Here is a 25,264-nt window from a genome sequence, read left to right as displayed (position 1 = left end):
TCATGCCTCCTTTCATGCAGTGACATCATCCTTTCAAGCATTGACATCATTTCTGAATGGCGACGATTTTCCTCATCCAAGATTCGTTCTTCAGAAGCTGCAATAGCTGAGTAGGTGTCACGAGCAGGAGGACTTGAATGCTGTGTTAATCCAGGAGTGTCAACATCTTAATGGTCACTTGAGAGAATTTGTCTTTGAGCGGCAACATCTGGTTCTACAAATAAATAAAGATATTATGAACTGACATGGAACTTTCATTTTTTTTTACACTATAATGATAGTTCTCATAGTGGAACACATAACATGTTTCCATAATTAATTATTTGTGTCCAATTAAAAGATGATGCTTGAAGCAACAATGAAGTTTCGACTCAGTGTGAAAGAAGAATGAATTAAAGTTTGTTGTAACATCACAACTCCTAGCTGATACTTGAAAACAGACACAATACATGTTGTGTCATGAAACACTACATCTCCTGTGTCAATAACTGATGAGATGTTCATTACATGTCAAAGGCATTTATTTTGCATGGCAAATGAAATGATTCCAATGTAAACATTATATGGCCTGCACCTCATACACTCACCTTCCATTCTTGATGATGAGCTTGATGAGACAGGTGATGAGACGTGTTCAGAGTCACGTGCCACAGGTGACACAGGAGCTGCCGGACCAACTATATAGAAGAATACCATCAGAATTTCATTTTCATGTGTACATTATTAACATTAAGTATCTGTAGTGGGAGTACTTATGGCTAAATATCAGCATCCCGTAACGAAATCACAATTCTATGGTTAGGGCAATCTGTATATTATCCATCTTAACATAAATGTACATGTGAAACTAATCGTCACATTTCTTTTGAACACCATACAACATACATACAATGTCCATGCAGGAATGCATTATAAAATTAACTGGTCTGTTGTACATACACTGCATATGTTGGGTATTAATATAGCTACAATTATGTACATCACTACCATGAAACCAAAGTTGACTCTGCTTATAATTCAGTACCTAATCGTGGAAATGTGTATGAATGTTTTTAGTGATCTGTCTGAACATTTAAGAGAAGCAGGTTTAGTGCTCAATGTGGCTGACACTCAGCAACACATGCAGTGTGTTGCTCACAGATGGTACTGGTGTGAGAAGGTGGCGTATCTATAACGTTACAATAATATATAACTGAACGAATGACTAACGTACGTTGTAATATATCATGGACTGGTGCTTGAAAGTAGTAAGATAATTACCATTTCTAATGAATGTGATGAATTTGTGTTCACCTTGTCAGCTTCTAACAACTGTAGTCCCTCCCCCAGCACTTGACACCACCATGCCCTCTTAGCTGCTTCTCCCACCTGTAAGACCTCCCACAAGACTTGACCCTACCATGACCCTGTGATCTGGTTCTCTGCCCGATGTGATAACATATGTGATAACATATTAATTGCAGCTAGTTTCACACACCGGTACATGAGCGAAATACAAATAAGAAGTGAGCTACATATGAACACAATTAAATACCATATTGTACATGTTCCTATTTATGCTCACATTATACTACATGAAGAGAAAAAAGAGCTTTCATAATACATAATGGAATTTGTTAGTGAAAATTATTCATGTTGGCCTTTCAATTGACAATATTCCATGCAATACTTTCTTATGCAATAACCGCCTGTTTATAGGTGTAACATAGATTATCACAAATATATATATATATATATTATATTTATATATGGATAGACACATACATGAAAAAGTGAATTATGCATTTGTGTGCACAGACGCAGTATAACGAACAACACAGTGATGTTAAACATGACTGTGACAAAGAATGACTGCGGGTGTGCTTTGTGGTTATGCATGTTAACCCATTGTTTGTAAAAAGATTCGAACATACATTCAGCTTTCAACTATAGGGGAAAGATGTTGAATGCTTTGTAAACTAGAAGGTTGCAGTGTGTGTTATTTGGAAGATCATTACACAGAATCCCTTCATGCAGGTCAAGTGGTGTATGTTGACTCATAATCATGTAAGCCACGATAGCTGAGCCAATACATATTTCCAAACACACATAGATATTAAAATATGTATATATATATATATATATATATATATGTTATGGTGGGTAAAAAAAGTGACTAAAACCCTCCACAGTAAAGCATAAAGCAACTGTAAATATTCCTGTATATTCAATTGCATGTCTTACAGGTCTGCAACCCTGTCTTTCACCATTATCACCCAGCAAACTGCACTTCCACTGCAGCAAGGGATTCTGGGAAATGACATGCAAATTAGCACACAGTGCCACTTTTTATCTCATGCTCACATTACATGAGCAACCCTTGCATGCTGCTTTAAACACAGCTTTTAAGCAAGGACTTGGGAGATGCAAAGTCAGTTAACCCACTCACAGACATGTTTCAACCTTGATTGGTATCATCAGTGTGAGGTTGGCTTGCTGACATTTGCATGTCATTTCCCAGAATCCCTTGCTGCAGTGGAAGTGCTGTTTGCTGGGTGATAATGGTGAAAGACAGGGTTGCAGACCTGTCTAAGACATGCAAATGAATATACAGGAATATTTACAGTTGCTATATATTATATATATATATATATATATACAGTATATATATATATAAAAATAATAATTATTTTTTTGGACAACGAGAGAGAGAGAGAGAGAGAGAGAGAGAGAGAGAGAGAGAGAGAGAGAGAGAAAGAGAGAAAGAGAGAGAAAGAGAGAAATCTGTTCATCATAGCCTATTGGGCGATATGTACTTACTCGCGAGTGTACTTAAAGTGAGTGTCCTTAAACCGGGGTATGCCTGTATATATATATATATATAAAAATAATAATTATTTTTTTGGACAACTATAGAGAGAGAGAGAGAGAGAGAGAGAGAGAGAGAGAGAGAGAGAGAGAGAGAGAGAGAGAGAGAGAGAGAGAGAGAGAGAGAGAGAGAGAGAGAGAGAGAGAGAGAGAGAGAGAGAGAGATGAATAAATTCCCATATCTCTGTCCCCTGGCAAACCCTCCACGACGACATAAAGAAATTTTTCACGCATCTGCTCCTCCAATGGAGTTAAGATTAGAGCTTGTGCTGGCGGCCCACCTCCAGTGGCAGAAGCATACATCCGTTGTGCTTGGATTTTTTTCTTTAAATTGGCCTTGATATCATCAAATCTCTTCCGACAATTCATGCGGTCCCTGACATGATTCCCACACGCAGACACAGCCAATGTTATTTGGTCCCACATTTCTTTTTTTGAGGCTGAACTTGTCCGCCCTTGAAATACATAAAAAATATATGACCTTACCTTACTAATTAATAGAAAGACAAACATTTGACAAAAATGATACCTGTTCCAAGAGATACCAAACATGCTGGTTTAGGTTGAATATGTGTAGCACATGAGCATTTACGTGGAAACATACAAATCTAAGGAAGCTTGCATGATTATTGTATGAACTTTGGCAAACTTTTTGGACTCATTGTTATGGTCGTTAGCAAGCATGAAGGATTATGTGTGTAACAATTAACTTTAATTGATAGATATTAGAGATTAATAGTTTGATATTAACACATGTCACATGAGATAGGATAAAATGTCTTTGAACAATCAATAAAAAGATTGACTTACCTAATAAATGCCCATACAGAGTCATAATGCTCCAAAATCCCTGTGACAAGAACTCTGTTTTCCTCATCATTGAAACGAGGATTACGTGGCCGCTCCACACGTTTCTTCCGACCACGTGCAGCCACAGAGCTTGGCTGCTGCTGACTGGACTCTCCTTCTTCCAATGGAAGAGACTCCAAAAGCGGCCCACCACCAACCACCCCACCACCAGACACCCCAGCAGCACCAGCAACAGACACCCCAGCAGCACCAGCAACAGACACCCCAGCAGCACCAGCAACAGAGATACCACCAGCACTCGCACTCACAGCAACACCACTCACACTCCCAGCAACACCAGTCACACTCGCAGCAACAGCACTCCCCTGAATCCTATGTTCACTCAGACGCGTACTCACATGACTACCAGTACCACTCACACCAGCATCACTCTTCCCACGCCTTTCGGCCATACCTATAGCACTCACAAAGAACAGAAAATAAATGTAAACACAATCGCACTGAACACTTACAAACTGAACACAACACAAAGATGTTAACAAAACAACACAGGACAAACCGATCACAATACACAGCAACTCTCTCTGTCAATCTGAAATATGCAAATCACCCAGCTCTGTGTGTCTCTCTCTCTCTCTCCCAACAACACAGAGAATGAATAAAAATACACGCTACCTTTAAATAGGCCGCTCAATCAAAAACATGCTTGGTTCAGCAGATTCAGCAAGAAATTTCATTGGCGAACCCAACACCACCTCGCCATGCACACCGATACACCTGTGTGTGATCGGAAAATCATCGCCAGAGTGGGAACAAATGTTTTCGGCTTGATTCGGAAGGGATTCGGCACTTAGTGCATACGGCGAGGGAAAATCGGCAACATCATGCCGATAGTGAACACTTGCCGAGAGCACTTTTTCGGCGCTTACTGCATAGAGCCCGTAGTTCCCATAGTCACGGGGAAAGGGAGCTACATAGTGTTGACCTCTGAACCCACAGAGGATGGCTAAACATTTAGTGTAAATTTCCTACCATACCAAAATTTCAGTATTTCATAGCAACCAGTTAAATGGTAGAGTAACAGCTTCAGCTTGTACACATGGAGGTTTTTCACTAGAATGCCTAAGTTAATGGTCATTTGGTTGAATGTCCATTAATGATCATTAAGAGCTATTATGGTTTAGTGGATAACTACTATAATGCTGTATTCTACAAATGTAACATAACCCTTTAGGGAATTTACAGATCCAGGAGGGTTCATGAACAACTGTACCTATGTATTATTGTGCTGCTGTCTCCACATTTCAACCTTGATACTTTTCGCTTGCTCCAACAAGAAAAAATTATTAAATAGAAACGATAACCCTATTACAGTACAATTAGATAATCATGCAGGGTTTTGGAGCTTGTAAATATGTACATATTCTGCATATCTTTATATGGGACCTAATAAATACGCTACAGTTGCACTGAATATCAGTTAGTACCCAAACTTGGATCCAAACTCTGAATATTGTGGAACCTAGTTATTGTTATTAAGATGCAACTTTTCAATTGATGCATTGTGTGGTTATGGTTACATAGTTTGTTTGTTATCTTCAACAATAGGTTTCAGTTCAGATGCTCCATAAGGTTACAGAGTCAAAGGTTGCCTGGTATGAAATGAAAACACAGAAACTAAAACTGTAAAAATAATTGAACTTCCAATTTTGTAAAGACGGTGGTATATTTTGACTTCAGAAGAATCTGTAAATTTATAAAAACATATTGGCAACGGAAGACCTGCTTATATCATTAACCAATACTGTGTGGGTAAACTACAGGTATACGTTTATTGTAGTTTGCTCCATGTTGTAAGTTCAAAGTCTGGGTGGGGAGTGTGCTACAGTTCCTAGTATAGTTACTTATTTCATATATAATTTTCAATAAATTCCTTTGCAGAATAGATTACATATTAACATAACTTTGATAGCACGCATATGTTCTGGCCCTTATCCAGTAAACTGTGATATCACCTCCAGTTCACTGAATAAGGGACACGAAGGATAAGGCCCCAGTCACTGTGTGCCTTGCGGCGCTTTCACCAGTGTAAGCTGCGATCTGCGGTCCTAGGGTTGCGATGGGACGCGCGTCCATGGAAAAGCAGGAGGATTTTTGGTGGGGGCTTGGCCGTGGCGCAGCCATGATGTTACGCGGCTGAATCACCCTCATTGGCTGAACCGCTGCTGTGACTTAGCCAGCGCTCGGCCGCTACACCAAAAGACACATTTCTTGTCTTTTGGCAAAGGTGGTCGCATATCGCGCTTTCTGCAGGCGCGTGCAGGCAGTGACTGGGGCTAGCCCCATAGAGGGCCGTATCTTGTGCGTGCCACTCACGCCGTAGCACACGCAGCCGTGAGCAGTGGGGACAAGGCCTAAAGCAGAAGTCGGAACTTTGCTTACATTGTCATAATGCCATAAAAACATTTTGACAGCTGGATAATGTTATATGTTTAAATTTAGCTAGATTATTCTATGATATCTGAAAGATGGCACTCCACACAAGCATATCCTGAGTGTAAGGTTTATCTTTAAATATACTAGTATTTGGGGAAAAAACACTGAAACCATAGTAGATTTGGTGTAATTTAATGATTTTATCATAGCCTGTATTACAATTGCAAATTTACATGTTGTATTAACTGTGGGAGAGCAAAATTGGGATTTAATTTTTCACGCATGGATTATGGAGGTGACACACTTACCTCTACTCCGCGCGGAGACCGACCCGGGGAAGCACCACGGGGCAGAGTCATGCGGCCACGCACTGCCAGGGCAGTGCAGGCGCAGCAGCGTGATGTCGGAGTTCCGCAATACGCATCGCGCACGCGCACGGGTTGCTCGGCAACCAGGAGGCAGGAAGACGCGAAGGAGCTACTAGAGCCTCCCACAGGCGGAGACTTGCAGAATAAGCCGCATGACATCATCACGTCGCGACGCGCATCGCGCACGCGCGCGGGTTGCTCGGCAACCAGACCTATCATCAAGAAAACCTAATTACAAGCTGTTTTGGATTAGTGTCTCACTGACACCATTGGTGGACCAGAGCACACCCCCGCAAGGTAATTGGACCCTTCCCACATATATACCTGCTTCTGTCTGTCCTTCATTGCTGAGCATAAACTCCTGTTTATGCATTGTGCTCACCGCTGCTGTCTAGTTTTGCCTTGAACTTTGTCTGTCCTGTTTGACCCTGCCTGTTCCTTGGATTTCTACACTCTCCAGCGCTTTGACCCCGGCTTCGTTCCTCGACTACTCTACCTTCTATTACCCTGGACCTTGGCTACGAAACTCTACCTACCCGGACTCTCCAACCCTGGAACACGGCAAGTACCCTGACTACCCTGACCTCTCCAACCCTACGACGCGGTACGACTAGGACTACGCATTCCGGACAGGACTGCGTGGTTGTGGGTCGGTGCATATACAACCCCACCTCAGCCCCGCGGTCTTCCGTCCTGTTTGTGGTGAGCGCAGCGTGACAATATGCTCAGCCCAACAAACATGGACGCCGCTGAGGTGGCCCGACGCCTAGACACCCATGAGGAATGCTTCCGGCAACTTACCGGATCATTTACACTAAAAGAACAACTAGTTTCCCAACTTAAACAAGACGTTGATACCCTGACTGAACAAGTTAGACGTTTAACAGTATCTACCACCAACACCGTTCCTCTCGCAGCCACTCCTGCTCCCATCACACCTACCTCCGAACCACGACTACCTGCGCCCAACCGATATGCAGGGGATTCCAGCGGTTGTCGGGGGTTTCTGAACCAGTGCTTCATACAGTTTGAGCTAATGCCCTCTCACTTTCCGGTTTCACGAACAAAGGTCGCATACATAATCTCCTTGCTGACTGACGCCGCTCTAGCATGGGCATCTCCTATCTGGGAGCAACTCCCAGATTTGACCTCTGACCTCACTCTCTTCATCACCGAATTCAGAAAGGTGTTTGACACCCCAGGGCGTAAGGTTACGGCTGCATCCTCTCTGCTTAATATTTCTCAGGGAGACCGTACTGTGGCTCGTTATGCCCTGGACTTCTGGACGGTGGCTTCCGAGACCGGCTGGAACGATGTGGCTCTATCTGCAGTCTTCTGGCAGGGTCTGTCCGAACAGTTGAAGGACGAATTAGCAGCTCTGGATCGTCCCGCTGGACTTGAGGACCTGATAGACCTGTGCATCCGGATGGATCAGCGCCTCCAAGAGAGAAGGTTGGAAAAAAACAAACACCCCGGAGGTATACAATCGTCTTCTTTTTCCACCTACGGCCCTACTACCTTGAAAGTGCCCGATCCCGTCAGATCTCGGAAGCTAAGCAGGGTGAGGCTTGATTAGTACCGGGTTGGGAGGCTGCCTAGAAATATGAGGATTCCTTCTGTATTTCACTCATCCCTTCTCAAACCTTATCTACAAGACTCATCCTCCAAAGGACAATCTAAACCTCCGCAAACCATACTGGTAGAGGGCCAACAAGAATATGAGGTTCAAACCATTCTCAACTCCAGAATATCCAGAGGAGGATTACAATATCTTGTACACTGGAAGGGCTATGGTCCAGAGGAGAGAGAGTGGATCCCTCATCATCAGGTACATGCCAACCGCCTCATCTATGCCTTCCACCGTAGGCATCCTGAGAAACCATCTCTGGGTCGCCCGGAGGTCTCCCCTCAAGGGGGGGATACTGTCACACTTACCTCTACTCCGCGCGGAGACCGACCCGGGGAAGCACCACGGGGCAGAGTCATGCGGCCACGCACTGCCAGGGCAGTGCAGGCGCAGCAGCGTGATGTCGGAGCTCCGCGAGACGCATCGCGCATGCGCACGGGTTGCTCGGCAACCAGGAGGCAGGAAGACGCGAAGGAGCTACTAGAGCCTCCCACAGGCGGAGACTTGCAGAATAAGCCGCATGACGTCATCACGTCGCGACGCGCATCGCACACGCGCGCGGGTTGCTCGGCAACCAGACCTATCATCAAGAAAACCTAATTACAAGCTGTTTTGGATTAGTGTCTCACTGACACCATTGGTGGACCAGAGCACACCCCCGCAAGGTAATTGGACCCTTCCCACATATATACCTGCTTCTGTCTGTCCTTCATTGCTGAGCATAAACTCCTGTTTATGCATTGTGCTCACCGCTGCTGTCTAGTTTTGCCTTGAACTTTGTCTGTCCTGTTTGACCCTGCCTGTTCCTTGGATTTCTACACTCTCCAGCGCTTTGACCCCGGCTTCGTTCCTCGACTACTCTACCTTCTATTACCCTGGACCTTGGCTACGAAACTCTACCTACCCGGACTCTCCAACCCTGGAACACGGCAAGTACCCTGACTACCCTGACCTCTCCAACCCTACGACGCGGTACGACTAGGACTACGCATTCCGGACAGGACTGCGTGGTTGTGGGTCGGTGCATATACAACCCCACCTCAGCCCCGCGGTCTTCCGTCCTGTTTGTGGTGAGCGCAGCGTGACAATATGCTCAGCCCAACAAACATGGACGCCGCTGAGGTGGCCCGACGCCTAGACACCCATGAGGAATGCTTCCGGCAACTTACCGGATCATTTACACTAAAAGAACAACTAGTTTCCCAACTTAAACAAGACGTTGATACCCTGACTGAACAAGTTAGACGTTTAACAGTATCTACCACCAACACCGTTCCTCTCGCAGCCACTCCTGCTCCCATCACACCTACCTCCGAACCACGACTACCTGCGCCCAACCGATATGCAGGGGATCCCAGCGGTTGTCGGGGGTTTCTGAACCAGTGCTAATGCCCTCTCACTTTCCGGTTTCACGAACAAAGGTCGCATACATAATCTCAACCCCACCTCAGCCCCGCGGTCTTCCGTCCTGTTTGTGGTGAGCGCAGCGTGACAGGAGGCAGGCAGCTAAAGAACACAAACAGATTAACCCTTTCTCTCTGCGAGGGGACTGAAACACATCTCTCCAGACATTATTTTAAAAGATTTTTATTTTATATGTAGCCATGCCTGGTTTGGCTACCAATCTGCCCTCCCTGGGCAAGCCCTGGTAAGAGCAGGCAGTGCCAGTACCAATTATGGGTTTTCCCCCACACAGGCAGCTCCCCTGAGTGACATGGGAGGAGGTGGGGCTAGGTCTGTGTTCTGCCCAATCCTGGGATCAGACCTAGTGCCTTCCCCCTACTGTACTTAAGTGAGTTGCAACCCCAAATTCATTAGTGTCTCTACCGTTGACAGAGACAAGGTATCAAACAGGGCTGCTGTGCACTTGCAGGCCCTGGTCCTCTTCCTTAAGAGGGAGAGTGAGTAATTACCTTTTTTCCTGGTCCTGCTAGAGGGCCAGGGAAGAGCAGGGACTGCTGTTCGGCTTGAGTACCCACATCCTGGGCTATCACAGGGCTATCCATCCACCATTAGCCAGAACCCAGACTCTGTTGAGCCTGCACAGCGGGTGGGCTCAGTATGCAAAGAGGCAGAGGTGCCAGGTTGGCGCATGCCCCTTAACAGACTGAAAAAAGGTGCCCTCCCGGCTTTACAATACCGGCAAATCGGTGATTGGCTGGCAGGAGAATTCCCACACTCTGACAGGCTGTAGATGTTGGTGAAGGAGACACTGAACCCATCAGGGGACTTACAGCCAATCAGGAGCGCAGATTCCAAGCGCCAAACCAACAGCGGCAAATTCAAAGATACTATGTACAGAATAGATGCGAGCCAGCTTCAAAAATTTTCAACTCAGAAAAGTTTCTAAGTCCTGCTTTTGAGAACGTAGCGGTCGCGGTTGGCATTTCATGCTGAAATCTGTTCCAGGACTTTCGTGAGTACCTACTGGTCAAGGAAAATGGCTCCTAGAGGTCCTTTTTGTGAATTTCATTTAGAGGATAGATTTATTCATTAGCCCCGTTCCCAGTAAGTGTGTTGACCCTGTAAATTGTGCTACATTGTGTGTATGTATGTCTTTTCCTGAAATAAATTACAATTTATTTTACCTCCTTGCTTTGTTCAATGATCCCGGTATAAAAAGGTGTTGATAAACCTGGTCACCCGTGACAGTCATTTTTTAGGGAAATCGCATTTTAAAGCCATTGCATGTGAGTTCAGCATCATTTATAGATAGGGTGACCAGATTTACAAAAGTAAAAACCGGGACACAGTAAAAAAAAATATGTATAAATCAAATGACATCACCAACTGTGCCACTTCTCCTGTCTCTCCGCCCCCTCCTCTCACACACACAGCCCACCTCTCTTCCACCCCATTCTTCCATTCTCTCTCCCTCCCCCCCATCCCTCCATTCTCTCTCTCCCCCTCATCCCTGCATTCTCTCTCCCCAATTCTGTCTCTCTCTCCCCCCATTCTCTGTGTCTCTCCCCATTCTGTCTCTCCCCCCATTCTGTCTTTCCTCATTCTCTCTCTCCCTCTCCCCATTCTCTCTCTCCCCATGCTGTCTCTCTCTCGCTCCCCATGCTGTCTCTCTCCCCATTCTGTGTCTCTATCACCCATTCTGTCCCTCTCTCCCCATGCAGTGTCTCTCTCTTTCTCCCCCCATGCTGTCTCTTTTCCCATGCCGTCTCTATCTCCATTCTGTCTCTCCCCATGCTGTGTGTCTCTCTACACATGTTGCGTCTCTTTTCCCATGCTGTCTCTCTCTCCCGATGCTGTCTCTCTCTCTCCGCCATTCTGTCTTTCTTCCCATTCCGTGTCTCTCCCCATTCTGTCTCTCTCTCCCCCATGCTGCCTCTCTCTCTCCCCCCATGCGGTGCTTTTCTCTCCCCATGCTGTGTATCTCTGTCCCCATGCTGTCTCTCTCCCCCCCCCCATGCTGTGTCTCTCTTCCCATGCAGTGTGCGTCTCTCTCTCCCCCCAGGCTGTCTCTATCTCCCCATGCTGTCTCTCTCTCTCCCCATGCTGTCTCTCTACCCATGCTGTGTCTCTCTTTCTCCCCCCATGCTTTCTCTCTATCTCCATTCTGTCCCTCCCCATGCTGTGTGTCTCTCTCTCTCCACGTAGCAAAGGAAAAAGCAGGCACTAATACTCAGGAAAGCAAAAAAATTAAATGAAATCCAGGAGAGCGTGGGCCCATAAAAAGACTATTTAATGGAAACCACAAAAAATAAATACAGCTACATTACGGGGTACACAGACCCCCACCAACGCGTTTCGAGCATGAGCTCTTTCTCAAGCACTGAGGCACTGATTGAGCCACCTGTGCTGAAACAGGGATATCCATAAAAGCTGGCCTGTGTGCGGCTCTTGAAGACAGGTTTGGAGACCCGTCCCGGGTATACCACCACAACTGATGCCTCTGTGCTGCAGTATGTGGAGGAGCTCAGGGATTGGGTTAGCTGATCTCATGTGGTTAGTGCAGGCCAACCTCCAGGCTGATGAGACCCGGCAGAAGCGCTGGTATGATAGACATGCCCGACCGTTCATCCCAGGGCAGAAGGTACTTGTTCTGAAGCCCACTCAGAAGACGCTCCTTGCTGTCTGATGCCACTTGTACACAGTCATCCGGCAGATGAACAACACAAATTATGTGGTACAATGGACAAAGGACCAAGTAATGCAGAAAACCTGTCACATTAATACATGGAAAGAATAGAATTTGCGTGAGACGGTGGTGATGACTGTGTGTAGCCCACCCCAGTGTGATTCAGCAGGGAGGCCCTGTGGAGCAAGCAGGGAACGGTCTTGAAACTTGCAATTTAGCCCCATACCTTTATGATTTCTCACAACCCCATGTAACTTTACTATTTTGAATTTCCATTAGTCAAATTTGGCATTTACCTTATCGGCATGTACACCCACAAGCATACAACTATTAAACTAAGCATGGCAGTGGGGGAATACATTATTTTAAAGGGATGATATTATGGGGGCAACATGCATACGTGTGCCCGCAGACCAGACGTGGTCTGCAGGTAAAATGGGGTTACAACCGGTATCTTTGCCCCCTGACCTGGTACATGGTTTGAACACATTTCCACCCAAATATCCCCTTTTAAACTCCCACTCCCGAAATCCCAGGTTTATTGTACAACCGTAACAGTTATAATATACACAGTGCCTCCGGCTTTTGGTGCTTTTAAGCTACCGGGGACCCACAGTTTCAGGGTTAACCAGTCGGGATTCACCTTTATTATGAAGACTGTCTACCCCCTACCGTCACATCCACTCTTCTGCATCTCGTCTTTTTTGGGCAGAAGTGAAGGGCATCATTTTACCTATATTTTGTTTTCCTCCAGTCCCATCATGGCAGCAGGAACAAATGGGTTAATTCTTCCTCTGAGGGAGCAGACAAGAAAACAATGTTGGGGTTATATACCGCCTCCTCCTGCTCCCAATGCCAGTTTCAAATATATTTCAAAGACAAACTTATAGAGACAATCAAAGCGTGCTTTTTTTTTAACATAGGATTGAAGCAAGGGGTCTTCGGGCCAGAACCCCATTCATTTCAGCTCTGAAGACCCTCTGCTTCCAGAGATAAGGAGCTCTGTAGGGGAGGGGTAGGGAGGGGTTAATGTAGCTCCTCTGCTCGGCTAACAGGGATCACTCAATGGCCCCTTTTCAAAGTTTCTATGATGTCATCCGGTGCCACTTCCAATTGGCCCTTGTGACATAGGATCTTTAAACTTGCAGGAGATACCAACATTGGCTTCAGTGGTATCTCTGGAAGCAGAGAGTGCCCAGAGCTGAATTTAATGGGGTTCAGCTCCAGAGAAACCCTGCTTCAATCACATCTTAAAAAATAAAAAAAGCACCTTGATTGCCATGATGGGACTAGAGGAAAGGAAAATATTGCAAGTAAAAATGACATCCATTCCAACCCACATGTATGTATATCTTTATTTATATAGTGCCAACCATGTACATGGTGCTTTACAGCAGTAATACACATGACAGTAATATAACACAATCGGAATAAGCGCTTCTACCATAAAAGTAACAGTAGGTAAGAAAAGAAAAAAGTCCCTGCCCTGAAGTGTTTATAATCTAAGTGGCAATAGAACAAAGGGGATTTTACAAGGCTTACCAAACTAGGCTGGTAAACCCCCCAAATTTTAAATGATCCAACACAATTGCTTGGGGGATTTAGCGTAGTGATAGGAGCTTCTGCAGGGGTCAAACAGTCCACCTTATATAGTGTTCAACAAAAGGTGGATACTGAAGGCCAGGTAGCTGCCTTACAGATCTGCTCCACAGAGGCAGTCCCTTTGCCTGCCCAAGAGGTAGCCATTAATCTGGTTGAATCCGCTTCAAGTGCAGCTGGTACTTACAAATCTGAGGCCTGTTTGGAGATCTGAATGACATTCCTAATCCAACAAGCGATAACTATTGGAGGCTGCATGGGGCTCCCGCAAGGACCTTGGTAGATAATTTATATTCTTTCCAACTTTTGAACCCCAGCATCGAGGCAGTGTAATTTCCCATCTGCCACATTACAATGATTAGGACAGAAGGATGTTACTACCATATCTTGATTCTGGTGTAAAGATACTATCTTTGATAGGCATTCAGGTGATGGTTCTCAATCTTGTTTTGATGTAGTGTATGGTGAAGTGTGGTGGTGGGGGGGAGGGCACCCTTTTAGCCGAGTTAATCTTGGTATCTAGGACCACTAGCCCCCTGTAGCTATGGGGAATAGGTCTAAAACTCCCCTCAACAGCTGAGAAAACCACTCCCTCTGAAAGACCTTCCTGATCTGCAAGCTCTTGCTTCATGTGGGGAATGGAATGACATAGCGAGTCTAGATCTTCTCCTGAAGTAAACTTAACCTTGCCGCCTAAAGTTTTGGCGAGGCCATCCTCAAGGGCGTCTCCAAAAAGAAAATGCCATTTAAATGGAAGGCAAAACATTTCACTGTTGGAAGTAGCATGTCACAGCACCCTTCTAGCCCCAATACATTGGTCTTGTGGATAAATTTTCAGCTCAATCATTATCCAGAGATGTATCACATAGGAAATTTACAGCATCAAGTCATAGCAATATTAATTTGTTCCTAAGTGTCCCTGCATCCAATTATGCCGCTAGTGTCTTAATCCAATTCTTTATGATTCATAGAACATAGAGATAGTTGCCCTCAAAGACACTCCCATAACGCAATTATATTTGAGTACTGAAGCCTTCCTTTGATCCATAACACTCAAAGTGCCATATTCTAATGGTTAAAAAAAATCCCTCCCCCCATAAGAGCTTCGCTACTGCCATATCCAACGTCAGTACCATTTCCCATGCTTACAGTTCCATGTTTTCAAATAGATAAGTTGCAGGGATTAAAATGTTGATCTGGCAATTCCTATTCTTTATAAACCATATCTTTGATAGTCTGATTTGAGAAGAAAGTCTCTAGTCTTAGGCCGAGTCCATAGTGACTTCAGCCGTACAGAGACGCGCTGAGGGAAAGCGGGTGCTTTCCCTGGCCTTAGTTCGCGCGCCGTCCGGGGGCAGGCCAGTGACGTCACGGAGCTGGTTCGCCCTCAGTGGGCGAACCGCTCACGTGACCGACCCTGCGCTCCTCTCAGCACTGAAACGAAAACTTTGTTGCGAATCCCTGGTAAAGACGCTATTTGCAGCTGCAGGGGCTCACTGCCAAACGTGAGCGCGGCTCAACGCCTAAGCGTCGGCTCAACGCTTTGCTCAATGAGGCCCGCAGCCTTAGATTTGCAGAAAAACCATTGTGCAGAGTGCCTAATTCTTCCTGCATATCTTTAATATCCAGCACTACAATTCTTTAGTATTTATTTTTAATAAGCTGAATCTTAAGGACCAGGATGTGCATGCTCAATCAGAAATCTCTGTCAATCTTCAGGACCTCTTGAAAGTTCAATCCAAAAGTTATTTGGGAACAGGATATTTTTACTGCTTCAGTGAAGCACACAATCCAACTGAAACAATCCACCACGTAGCATCTGCAGAAGAAAAGACTTATGCTGTTCTAAGATATGCAGGTGTCAGAAATTAGTATTGCATTTAAAATTGAACTGCCTCCTAACCCCCCCCCCCAATTTGTACACCTATTACAGCTAAATCCGAGTGCAGCCTGACTAAATAAGTCCATATAAACTACAGTAAATGCTATAGTACATTTCAACCGCCATTTCAATTCCATGCCATATTAGTACTAAAGTATGAAGTGTCTAGTATCTTTTTTTTTTTTTTTTTTTAGCAACTATATTTTGGTTTTGTACTTTTAGGTAAAAGCACGGTGATTCCCTGTACCGTAATTTAACACCAATGATATAATCATGACATAGCAGAAACAAGCTTATACTGGAAACCAGAAGTGTAAACAAAATAAATGACTATATAAAAGTACATTTACATTTTCACTTTATTTTTAAAAACGTATTAAAATTAACATGTGTACAATTCCAAAAAGGATTACTATTTTTAGAAAGAATATGATATGGATTACATTTGTGGTTTATTGCTATTAATTTCTTTGTAACAAATGACCTGCAAGAGCACACAATGCATTGCGGGTCTTCTGACAGAATAAATTAACATTGCTATATTGCACAAATCATTTTCTACACATTCTAAATTACAATTTCATTTTCCAGTACTAAAACCATATGCTACTTAATTACTACAAACTATTGTAGTTTTATAGGATTGTAAATTAGTTCATGAACTAGGATATATAGAACAAACTCTTTACAACGGATTATTATAGACACTATCCTCTAGCTATTGAGAGCTGGTCATCCATACAACTGCTGCTATACCAGAATATGCAATATCTATTCTGTAGTCTTGCATACTGTGACTAGCTAGAGCCCTAGGCATTTTTAAAATGATTGTATGTAAAATGTAACCCACCTCTGCATTGGCAGTACAACAACAGGTTCTCCCACCATGGTTCTATCTTCCATGTTTAGCGTGGTCTACAAATATAAAATATTTCCAAATACATTATGCATTGCACTTTTATCCCCAATGCAAACATAATGTAATATTTCATTTTGTGCTAATCAGCTCTACTGTTTCATTGAAACTCAATTACAGATCTATTTATATACACACCATACAATCTCGTTTTATTGAAATAAATGCTAAAAAAATAACTTTCAACATTAATGTTACACTAATGCACAATGACCAAATGTTGTGTATTATATCACTTGCACTATTAAAGCACTTTATTGGGGATAGTCATTTTCTTATACATGAAGTTAACTTTGCTCAATGAGGCTTGTTTCATATGTGAACACAGAAGGCAAATAGAAATAACCTTAAAACAATATATCTGAGAACTGCAAATACATGTTGTAAAGAAAGTCTAGAGGTAGGTTTGAACATACCAGTTCAATACAGAATTTAACACTAACAATTACCAGTGGAAGCATAATTTAAGGTATTACATTTCATAGGCTAATTTTTCTATAAAGAAAAAAAAAAGTTAAATAGAAAACAGCCTAAAAACATGGCAAGCTCTAAAGGTGGTGGGGCATTCAGAGCTATGATCAATGGGCCTGGTGAATGTGGCTTGTAACACTTCTACCACTTAAATGTATTTTATTGAGGTGTCTTTAAAAAGGCTAAAAATGAATACCTGTATATCACTTTTTATACACCTAAAAGCAACAGTTTTGTAACATGCTTGTGGAAGAAAGTAATTTAAGTACACTTGTTTAAATAATAGAGAGCAATAAGTGATCAGTATTAGGTCATTACCATGGTTCTGACAGTTATGGGTCTTCATAGCTCAACCATTTATATTATGCAAACGTATAATCAGAAATGGACTTAAACAGATGTGTAAAGTGCTAGGGCGGATTGTTTCACAAAATGTAATGAAAACTGGGGCATAGAATTTGTGGATGGGGGAGGGGGGGGAAATGGTGTTATTCACAAGAAACTACATTTTAGTGTTGATTAGCTCAACTTCTACTTTTGCCAGTTTGTGTGAACCTTGGCCTCTATACTGTACAAACAAAATAAACAATGCGTCTAGATATCCCCAGTGTGTTCTTTAAAGACAACCTAAAGCCTGGCTCAACTTTAGTGTAAGGCACGGTTGAAGCCAGACAACGCATGCTAAACATTAGCCTATGGTGGTGCACTGACCTGCCCAAAACGTTTAGAAATAAGAAAAACTATGCCCATTATTTTGTTGGGTTGCATAATTAGAGACCAGTGACAATGCAGTGAGCAGTGTTCTCAATTCCTTATAACATTACGGGGCTCTTCAAAATCAGGTTGCATGTAATCTGTCCCCTATCAGTGCTTCACAATTACATGTAAGATTATGGATTATCTCCAATAGCCAGATGAACAGAGAAGAGTTACATAGATTAAGAGGAGGGGGGGGGGAAGGGGGGAAAAAAACAACAAATGTGAAACACGTCCATGGAGTTCAACATGTGTTACATTTAGACAACCGATTCCTATCCTATATTTGTAATTACAGTATTTTGACAGAGGGGCAAGCAAAAAAATACCTCAGTGAAACAATCCAATGATGTCTCAAGGGGAAAAAATATATTTCCTAACTTCAATAATGGCACAGGTTTCTCCCTTTATCAATATCCTTCCCATGTTAACATTTGTTACATTCCTGTCTTCAAATAATTTCTTGGAATAATGCAGTATTTTTAAAAGGCTACATAGCACTTTTTAAAATAAACTAATTTAAAAAAAAAACACCATTATAAATTTCCAATTTGTAGGCCATAAGGAGCAATTAAAACTCACATTTCATAATAAATTTAAAAAAGCATTCATTTTAATGATTTGTGATTTAATGTAGCAATGAGAATTAATGTTTATAAAAAAAAAAAAAATAAAGTGTGGTAGCATTCTAGCAGCACGTTTATACAGCCAAACTCAAAGTATAATTTATCCTATAGCGGGGAGGAAGGGAGGTTGTGAATGCAAATGCATGCAGCAATGAGTGAGAGCTAGAAAATTAATAGCATACAGCAGAAATGAGGTTGCCCTTTGTTATACTATGGAAAAACTGAACAAACACTTTGCAAGCTTTAATATGTAAAATTACATTGCAAATATTGGAGGTGATAATCTGAGGCACATTTCTACTTCTCTCCACTCTTTAAAGGAAATGTCTGTCTCCTGAATCCATTAAATTAAAAACCAATATACAAACACAGAAACGTAGACTACTTGCAGTTACCTAATGTATAGACATTTAATTATTTACACATCCATTCATTGAGGTATATGATTATAACCAACCTTGTAAATGTACTTTATTCCATACCGTTTTAAAGACAGTCCTTGAAAAACAAATCAAGGAACAAATGGAGAAATGTAGTGCTTAAACTGATAACGGACGGTTTGTTCAATGTAACTGTACCGAGCAGGTTTCACCGTTCCCTTTTCCTGCTTGACCCTCCGACTGGAGAAAGGGCAGTAGTGAAAGAAACACAACATGTTCCAAGTCAGGGAAAAAGTCTTCTAAATCTCAAAAATATGTGTCATTTGTGCTTTCATTACAAATACATTTGTTGAATTGTTAATTAAATTGGTAGGTTGTTTACAAACAGTTTATTTTGAGCCAAAGTGTAAAATGTAGAATGAGCAAACTTAAAGTTCAAGATGATTGTGTGGGTGCAACAGAGATATAGTTAAGAAAACCCTTCTGTATATTTAAAGGTATGGAAAAGCACCTTCATTAATGATCTTCGCTGAAGTGATACGCTTTGTCCAGTCCATTCTTTTGGCATACCCAAGATCTTGGCTTAAAGGCAAACAGAAAGGGAAGGAGAAATTACCACAAGGAGAATTTCTTAATTCCCTATTCGCCATAGTTTAATTTGTATTTGTCAATGTAATGCTGAAATGAAAAATAATAACTTGCAAACAGAAGATTGTCACATCTGGAAAAGTAAACATACAAAATGCCCTGTTGTATTATGAATTAGAAAGCTGTACCATCTTAAAAAATGAATTTGAAGTCTGGATTAACTGTGGGTAAGATTAATGGCAACGTGGCCAAGAAAAGGCAAAAAAAAGTGGCCGATTGTGTTTGAAATCTCTCAAAAAATATAATCATTGGTAATTTTCAGTGAAGGCATCGCTTCATTCACATTTTGATCCAGGCGATGGTAGCCAACACTTTTAGAGCAAAGACTATCGCGCCATCTTCTGCTCTGCACCAGTAGGAAGATCTAGGGGTAAAACACAAAAAATGAACATGCGTAATGCTACAAATACCATATCTTACAAGACTACAAATGATAATACTGAGAAGTAAACGTTATTTTGCCAGACAAGTAAAAACCAAATTATAATTAAAGGTCAACAGTAGCAAAGATCTAAGTCGAAGAGTAAAGCAGCATTAAGGACCGAAACAAGTACATATGCATTTACATTGAGGTCACCTATTCCGATTTGCAGAATCTTGGTCGAAAAGGGCAACAGACCTTTATACTTTCTGCTGAAGTTGGATGAAGGTGTGGGCCCATTTGTTTCATTATAAACATCCATCTTGTCACTATAGTATTTCTATATAGTATGTCTGTTTGTGCACGGTTGGCCCAGTTAAAGTTTGTTTATGAATACTACTAGAATTTAGAAAAACCACATACTGTATATTTAAAGACCAGGAAACTGAAAACCATTGCTCACTGTAGACAAATACATGAAGACTGTTATAAACGTATGTATGTGTAACAAACTACAAAACTTAGATCAAGAAAGCCAATCATTTTCCACTTACACCTGGAACTCCTGGCCAAAACCAGCAGAGCCTATTTTGTAACTAAATTATAGTGGAGGTAAAAAGTCGAACAACAACTGGTATGAGTACACTCTTTAAGGTCTTATGATTCATCAGGTTTGTTGGCATGCTTTACATCAATGTAAAGGTTTTGTAATACAGTGGAAAATAGAATACTTCCATACTTTGCAATACCTTTTTAGTTGGACCAAGAATTTATATTTTCAGAGAAGCCTTTTGAGAGTTCTACTATTATAGCAATAGTTTGAGCTTAACACAGATGCAAAAACAAAGAATTCAAAAACAAAGTAAAATGGGTATGAATGCAGAGGAACAGAGAAATGGGACAGGTCCCATTCTCCAGACCCTACCTGATCTTTTCTTAGATTGTTAACTTGGATTTTGCATGTGTTAAATTCAGAAAAACGTATGTAAAACAGTATTGCTAGACATGAGGGAGAGTAGAACGCAAAAGCTTTTCTGAAAATATAAAACGCAAGTCAAAATAAAAAATAAATTAAAAAAAAGGTGTCACCCAATACTGAAATACTATTATTTTGCACTTATGCTGCTACTTGCATCTAATTATTAAAATCCCTCTCCATGTGGGCTCCATTCCTCAATACACTGTACATGCAACTGCATCTTTACAGTTTGTGCTGGTTTCCCATGAGGACTGGCGATCATAAGTGCAATTTATGTCACTGTACCGCGCTGCGGAATGTTGGCTCTTTACAAAAACGATAAATGGTGTTCCAAATATTACTATTTGTCACATACTCTTAAGCAGCCATCTTCCCATGGAGGGGGCCATGTGCAACTTGGCATTATGCAAAAGGGAGCCAAGCACAGCAAACTTTGAAAATTCACAATGTAGCAAAAAGGGTCAACTTTGCATTATTACAGTTCCAGCTACATGGTTAGTTTCTGAAGCAAAAGTAAAAAATAGTAACATACCTTTCTTTTGTTGTGATAGGTAATGTACACAACAGCAATCAACAAACCGATTATAACGAAATGTAGAAAAAAGTGACTGTCTTCCTGATCAGAAGCTTTGGTTTTCACATCATAGTCCTTAGAGTCATCTTCGTAATTGCCATTGTCAGGATCGTCTTCAGGCTGTTCAACAGCTACATTATCTCCATCAGATTCTCCTCTAACAGAAGTCACTTTATAATCAAGGTCTTCCAAACCATCATAGTCATTGGACTCTGTTTCTACTATTTCCTTTGAGGATGATAGAGGGGTGACCACTGGATCCTTCTGACTAATTAGAAGGTCTTCCTCCATGGTTGGATCTTCAGATGGAACAACACTTGGAGATGTGAGTTTAACAATTATGGAAAGTAGAGTAGACGTGGTCATGGAATTAGTTTTCTTTGTGGTTGGTTTTTGCGTTGCAACTGAAGTAACTTTAGTACTAGCAGTACTTAATGCAGTTTTTACAATTTGTTGAGTTGATGAAGAAATGTTAACGTCAGCTTTTGTGTCAGAAGTCTGCAAAGATCTGACATCACTGTTTAAAGAAGTAGGCTCATCGTCAAGTGTGCTTGGAGAATTTGCTGGTGTAGTCACAATGTCTTAAAAGAAAACAATGAAATATTTATTCAACAAGTCTTAAAATGTAAATAGAAGTGATGCAAATAACTTTACTTTTACATATCATATTCAACATCTAAAGGCGATTAGTTTTAATAATGCGCGCAGCCCTAGTATAGGACGGCTGGCTATCCACAGCTAACTATGTGCTGAGCGCGCACGGCGGAGCACGCGCACCCACTATATTACCGACCTTACATGCACACCAGATTCCATGAACAAAACCCGGTGGGTTAAAGGTGCTATCCCATGCAACCTGCCAGAACACTTTTTTTGTAAAATAATTGAAACCCAATTGGCTTCCTTATACAAAGCTATCTCCTCTAATAGCACAGATTTGGCTGCTTTGTTTTTTTGAGTAATTAGAAGTTGAATTTCATCAAGGCCTCTTAATGGCAAGGGGCTCATTCAAGTGTTTTCTTTGCACTTAGCCTAGTAAAGACCCAATCAAGTTTAGGAGACAGGCGAACGGGAGTAGCCAATCAAACTAAAATAAATACTTATAGCTGCCAGATATGCTTTAAAAAAAACCACATTGATCACTCCGATGTAAACATGTCAGAGGGGAGTGGCATGTTGGTGCAGCAGTCCCTCTTTCAGTGCAAGGGTTAAATAGGATGCCATCACTGCAATGCTGCCAGAGACTGCCCAGGGCCAACAGTATTAAAAAAAAAAAAATGATGTCAAATCAAGTGCAAAACCTTTTTGTCATACAGGTCAAATAATATTTAAAATATGAACTACTAGATAAAGTGCCTGGCATCACACACATTGCAGTAATCAAAATTACTAATGGACTGTCAAAAAGCTAAACGCTTCAGTATCAACATGCAATAGCTAAATGACTCTCCACGCTCTCTCCTCCTCCCCCCCCCCCTTCATTTTATGCAAAAAATGAAAGTGCACCGCGCTCCTAAATGGTGGAAAAATATACAGTGATAGATACCAATACAAAAGTGATCTAATAGTGATATATAGTGATCAACGTAATCAATAAATGTGATAAGTGATTTATTTATGCCCCTGTGATAATTATACCATATGAGTGGTGTGGCAAGATGACCGTTGTTAGTGAGGAGGCAACACAGTTCTTCTAGTGAAATATGCTGGTTGTTTCATTGGTCCATAAACATAACAAAACAATGGGTGCTCTGTCCCTTTAAGTAAAACAAAAGCCTATCCCCGTTAGGGAAGCTAACTAAACTAGATTAAGCCCATCTACCCGGCTGGTTAGCTAAACTAGACCAGACCAACAATATTTGGTGAAACCACTTGGCTCCTTACCTGGGAGCTTTATTCCATTCGGGACAGCATAAGTCTGAGCAGCATGGGTCTGTCTGTCAGCACTCCTCTGTCCTCTGTCTGAGAGACTGCTGCCCCAGAGGCATTTCCTCTTCCCTTTTTAAAGCAGGTGAGCTCACTTAACGAGGATCACCTGTGGCCTCTCTAACAAGTGGAGCTAACTCATCACATACTGGAAAGCAGGCATAATGCAACCCCCTGCTAACATATACAGAGCATATGACTGTCACAGTGTGCACTTTATATCAGGTCATTGATTATACCTTATTTGAGAAGCAATACTGCACCGTCTCTTCCCTCTTTGGTACCCGCACTCCCAAGTTTCATGAAGACTTAATTTTCCTTTAATACCTTATAATGTCTCCAATTCTTTCTGCCTCTCCTCCAGCCTTCTTGCTCTCACGCATCTTCCCCTCGTCTCTCGCTTATCACTTTCCTTTAATACCATATGTGACAAATTCTTTCCGCCTCCTCTCCCCTGCCATATTTCCCTACTCTCTCCCTTAATGCCTTAGGTCCCCAACTATTGCTAGTTCTCATTTTCCAACATTCTTACTTTTGCCTCACGTCAATGACCTCATCTGCTGTCTGTCTAAATTTTAGAGATGGGATTTGTGTAAACTTCATAGCTATCCAACTCAGTCACTAGGTTAGGCGCATTGTACCGTCACGTGCCAGATACAGCCTACCAGGTACAACACCCACTGGCTGACTTGCTTGCCAGAGAAATGTTAACCATCCCGACTCTTGCGTTCTTCTCAAGGATGTCTTCTTTCTACCCCCTTTGTATCTAAAGCTCTCTCCCGCCTTAAACCTTTCTCACTTTCTGCCCCACACCTCTGGAATGCCCTTCCCCTCAATACCCGACTAGCCCCCTCGCTATCCACCTTTAAGACTCACCTTAAGACACATCTGCTTAAAGAAGCATATGAGTAGCACTGGATAATCATGGACACATGATACATGATACATAAAGCTTGGCCCCCTGCAGACGCACTTACTAGAATTCCCTCCTACTGTCTCTGTACGTTCTCCCTACCTACCAATTAGATTGTAAGCTCCTCGGAGCAGGGACTCCTCTTCCTTAATGTTACTTTTACAGTTTGTCTGAAGCACTTATTCCCCATGATCTGTTATTTATATTATTTGTTATTTATATGATATGTATTACTACTGTGAAGCGCTATGTACATTTATGGCGCTATATAAATAAAGACAAACAATACAACTGAATAGAAATATCATGTTTCAATAAAAAATTTAAAAAATTAACATTTACTCTGGTGTACACCCCTAGGGTTCACAGTTCACTTAATATGCATGACAAGTTTCAGGTCTCTAGGTTTCACTGCTACCGGCTCTTATTATAGATTAATTTCCTAAACTATTTTGGTTTCTCGTCCAATACCAACAGGCTAGGTAATGTCTTGTGTTCTGTAGGAGGCTTTGTTTAGGTTTACGATTTGAATTTGTATTCTGATATTTTTTTTCCCCTCTTCTACTTGTGGAAAAATTGTTTATCCATTCACCTTTCATGCAGTATGCATAAAATGTCAAACCGCCAACACGTTTTAGATGTTTGACATTAGGTGAACTGCCAAAGTTGTCTCAATCTTCAAAACTGGTGACAAAAACACCATCTCAAACTACAGGCCAATCTCTCTTCTCCCAATACTATCCAAAGTCATGGAAAAATGTGTTCACTCCCAATTAAGAGATTACTATACCAAGACAAATTTCCCTAGCCAATTCCATTCTGGCTTTCGCCCCAAACACTCCACGGTAACTGCCCTCCTATAAGTTTGCAATGAGATCCAATGTGGAATGGAACAACTCACTGGTGCAATATTCCTAGGATTTTGCAAAGGCTTTTGATACTGTTTATCATGTTATCGTGCTAAACAAACTCCAGTACTCTGGAATAGGGAAGCATGCTTTAAACTGGATTAATTCCTACCCATCAGGTAGATCCCAACATGTGTCTCTCGAGCA

The 25,264-nt window shown here is 42.0% G+C and overlaps 1 protein-coding gene and 1 long non-coding RNA gene across 4 annotated transcripts in view; both read right to left on the bottom strand.

Moving 5' to 3' along the window:
• The window catches only part of LOC142495556 (uncharacterized), a 4,649-nt gene extending 778 nt beyond the window's left edge, over positions 1–3,871 (bottom strand). Inside the window, exons 1-3 of the long non-coding RNA XR_012801763.1 lie at positions 3,129–3,871; positions 588–677; positions 1–214 (exon numbers count right to left, since the gene is read on the bottom strand). The exon at positions 1–214 is cut by the window's left edge and continues 778 nt beyond it. This is a non-coding gene — a long non-coding RNA (uncharacterized LOC142495556). The remainder of the gene's footprint in view (positions 215–587; positions 678–3,128) is intronic.
• A 7,893-nt stretch (positions 3,872–11,764) lies between these two features.
• Positions 11,765–25,264, bottom strand: part of C5H5orf15 (chromosome 5 C5orf15 homolog) — a 31,086-nt gene continuing 17,586 nt past the window's right edge. Inside the window, exons 2-5 of one of the 3 annotated variants that reach the window (XR_012801762.1) lie at positions 21,329–21,951; positions 16,510–19,820; positions 12,912–12,972; positions 11,765–12,261 (exon numbers count right to left, since the gene is read on the bottom strand). Coding sequence is in view for 1 of the 3 variants with exons in the window: in XM_075601181.1 (XP_075457296.1) it covers positions 19,689–19,820; positions 21,329–21,951 (755 nt within the window). In the remaining 2 variants the exon portion in view is untranslated. Of the gene's footprint in view, positions 12,973–16,000; positions 19,821–21,328; positions 21,952–25,264 lie in introns of those variants that run through there. The other 2 variants (XR_012801761.1, XM_075601181.1) reach the window with 2 other exon arrangements.

The sequence above is a fragment of the Ascaphus truei genome, chromosome 5 (genome assembly GCF_040206685.1).
Source record: "Ascaphus truei isolate aAscTru1 chromosome 5, aAscTru1.hap1, whole genome shotgun sequence".
NCBI classification, from domain to species: Eukaryota; Metazoa; Chordata; class Amphibia; order Anura; family Ascaphidae; genus Ascaphus; species Ascaphus truei.
Note: the sequence above shows the minus strand (reverse complement) of the source record. Positions and strands in the feature narration are given on the sequence as shown.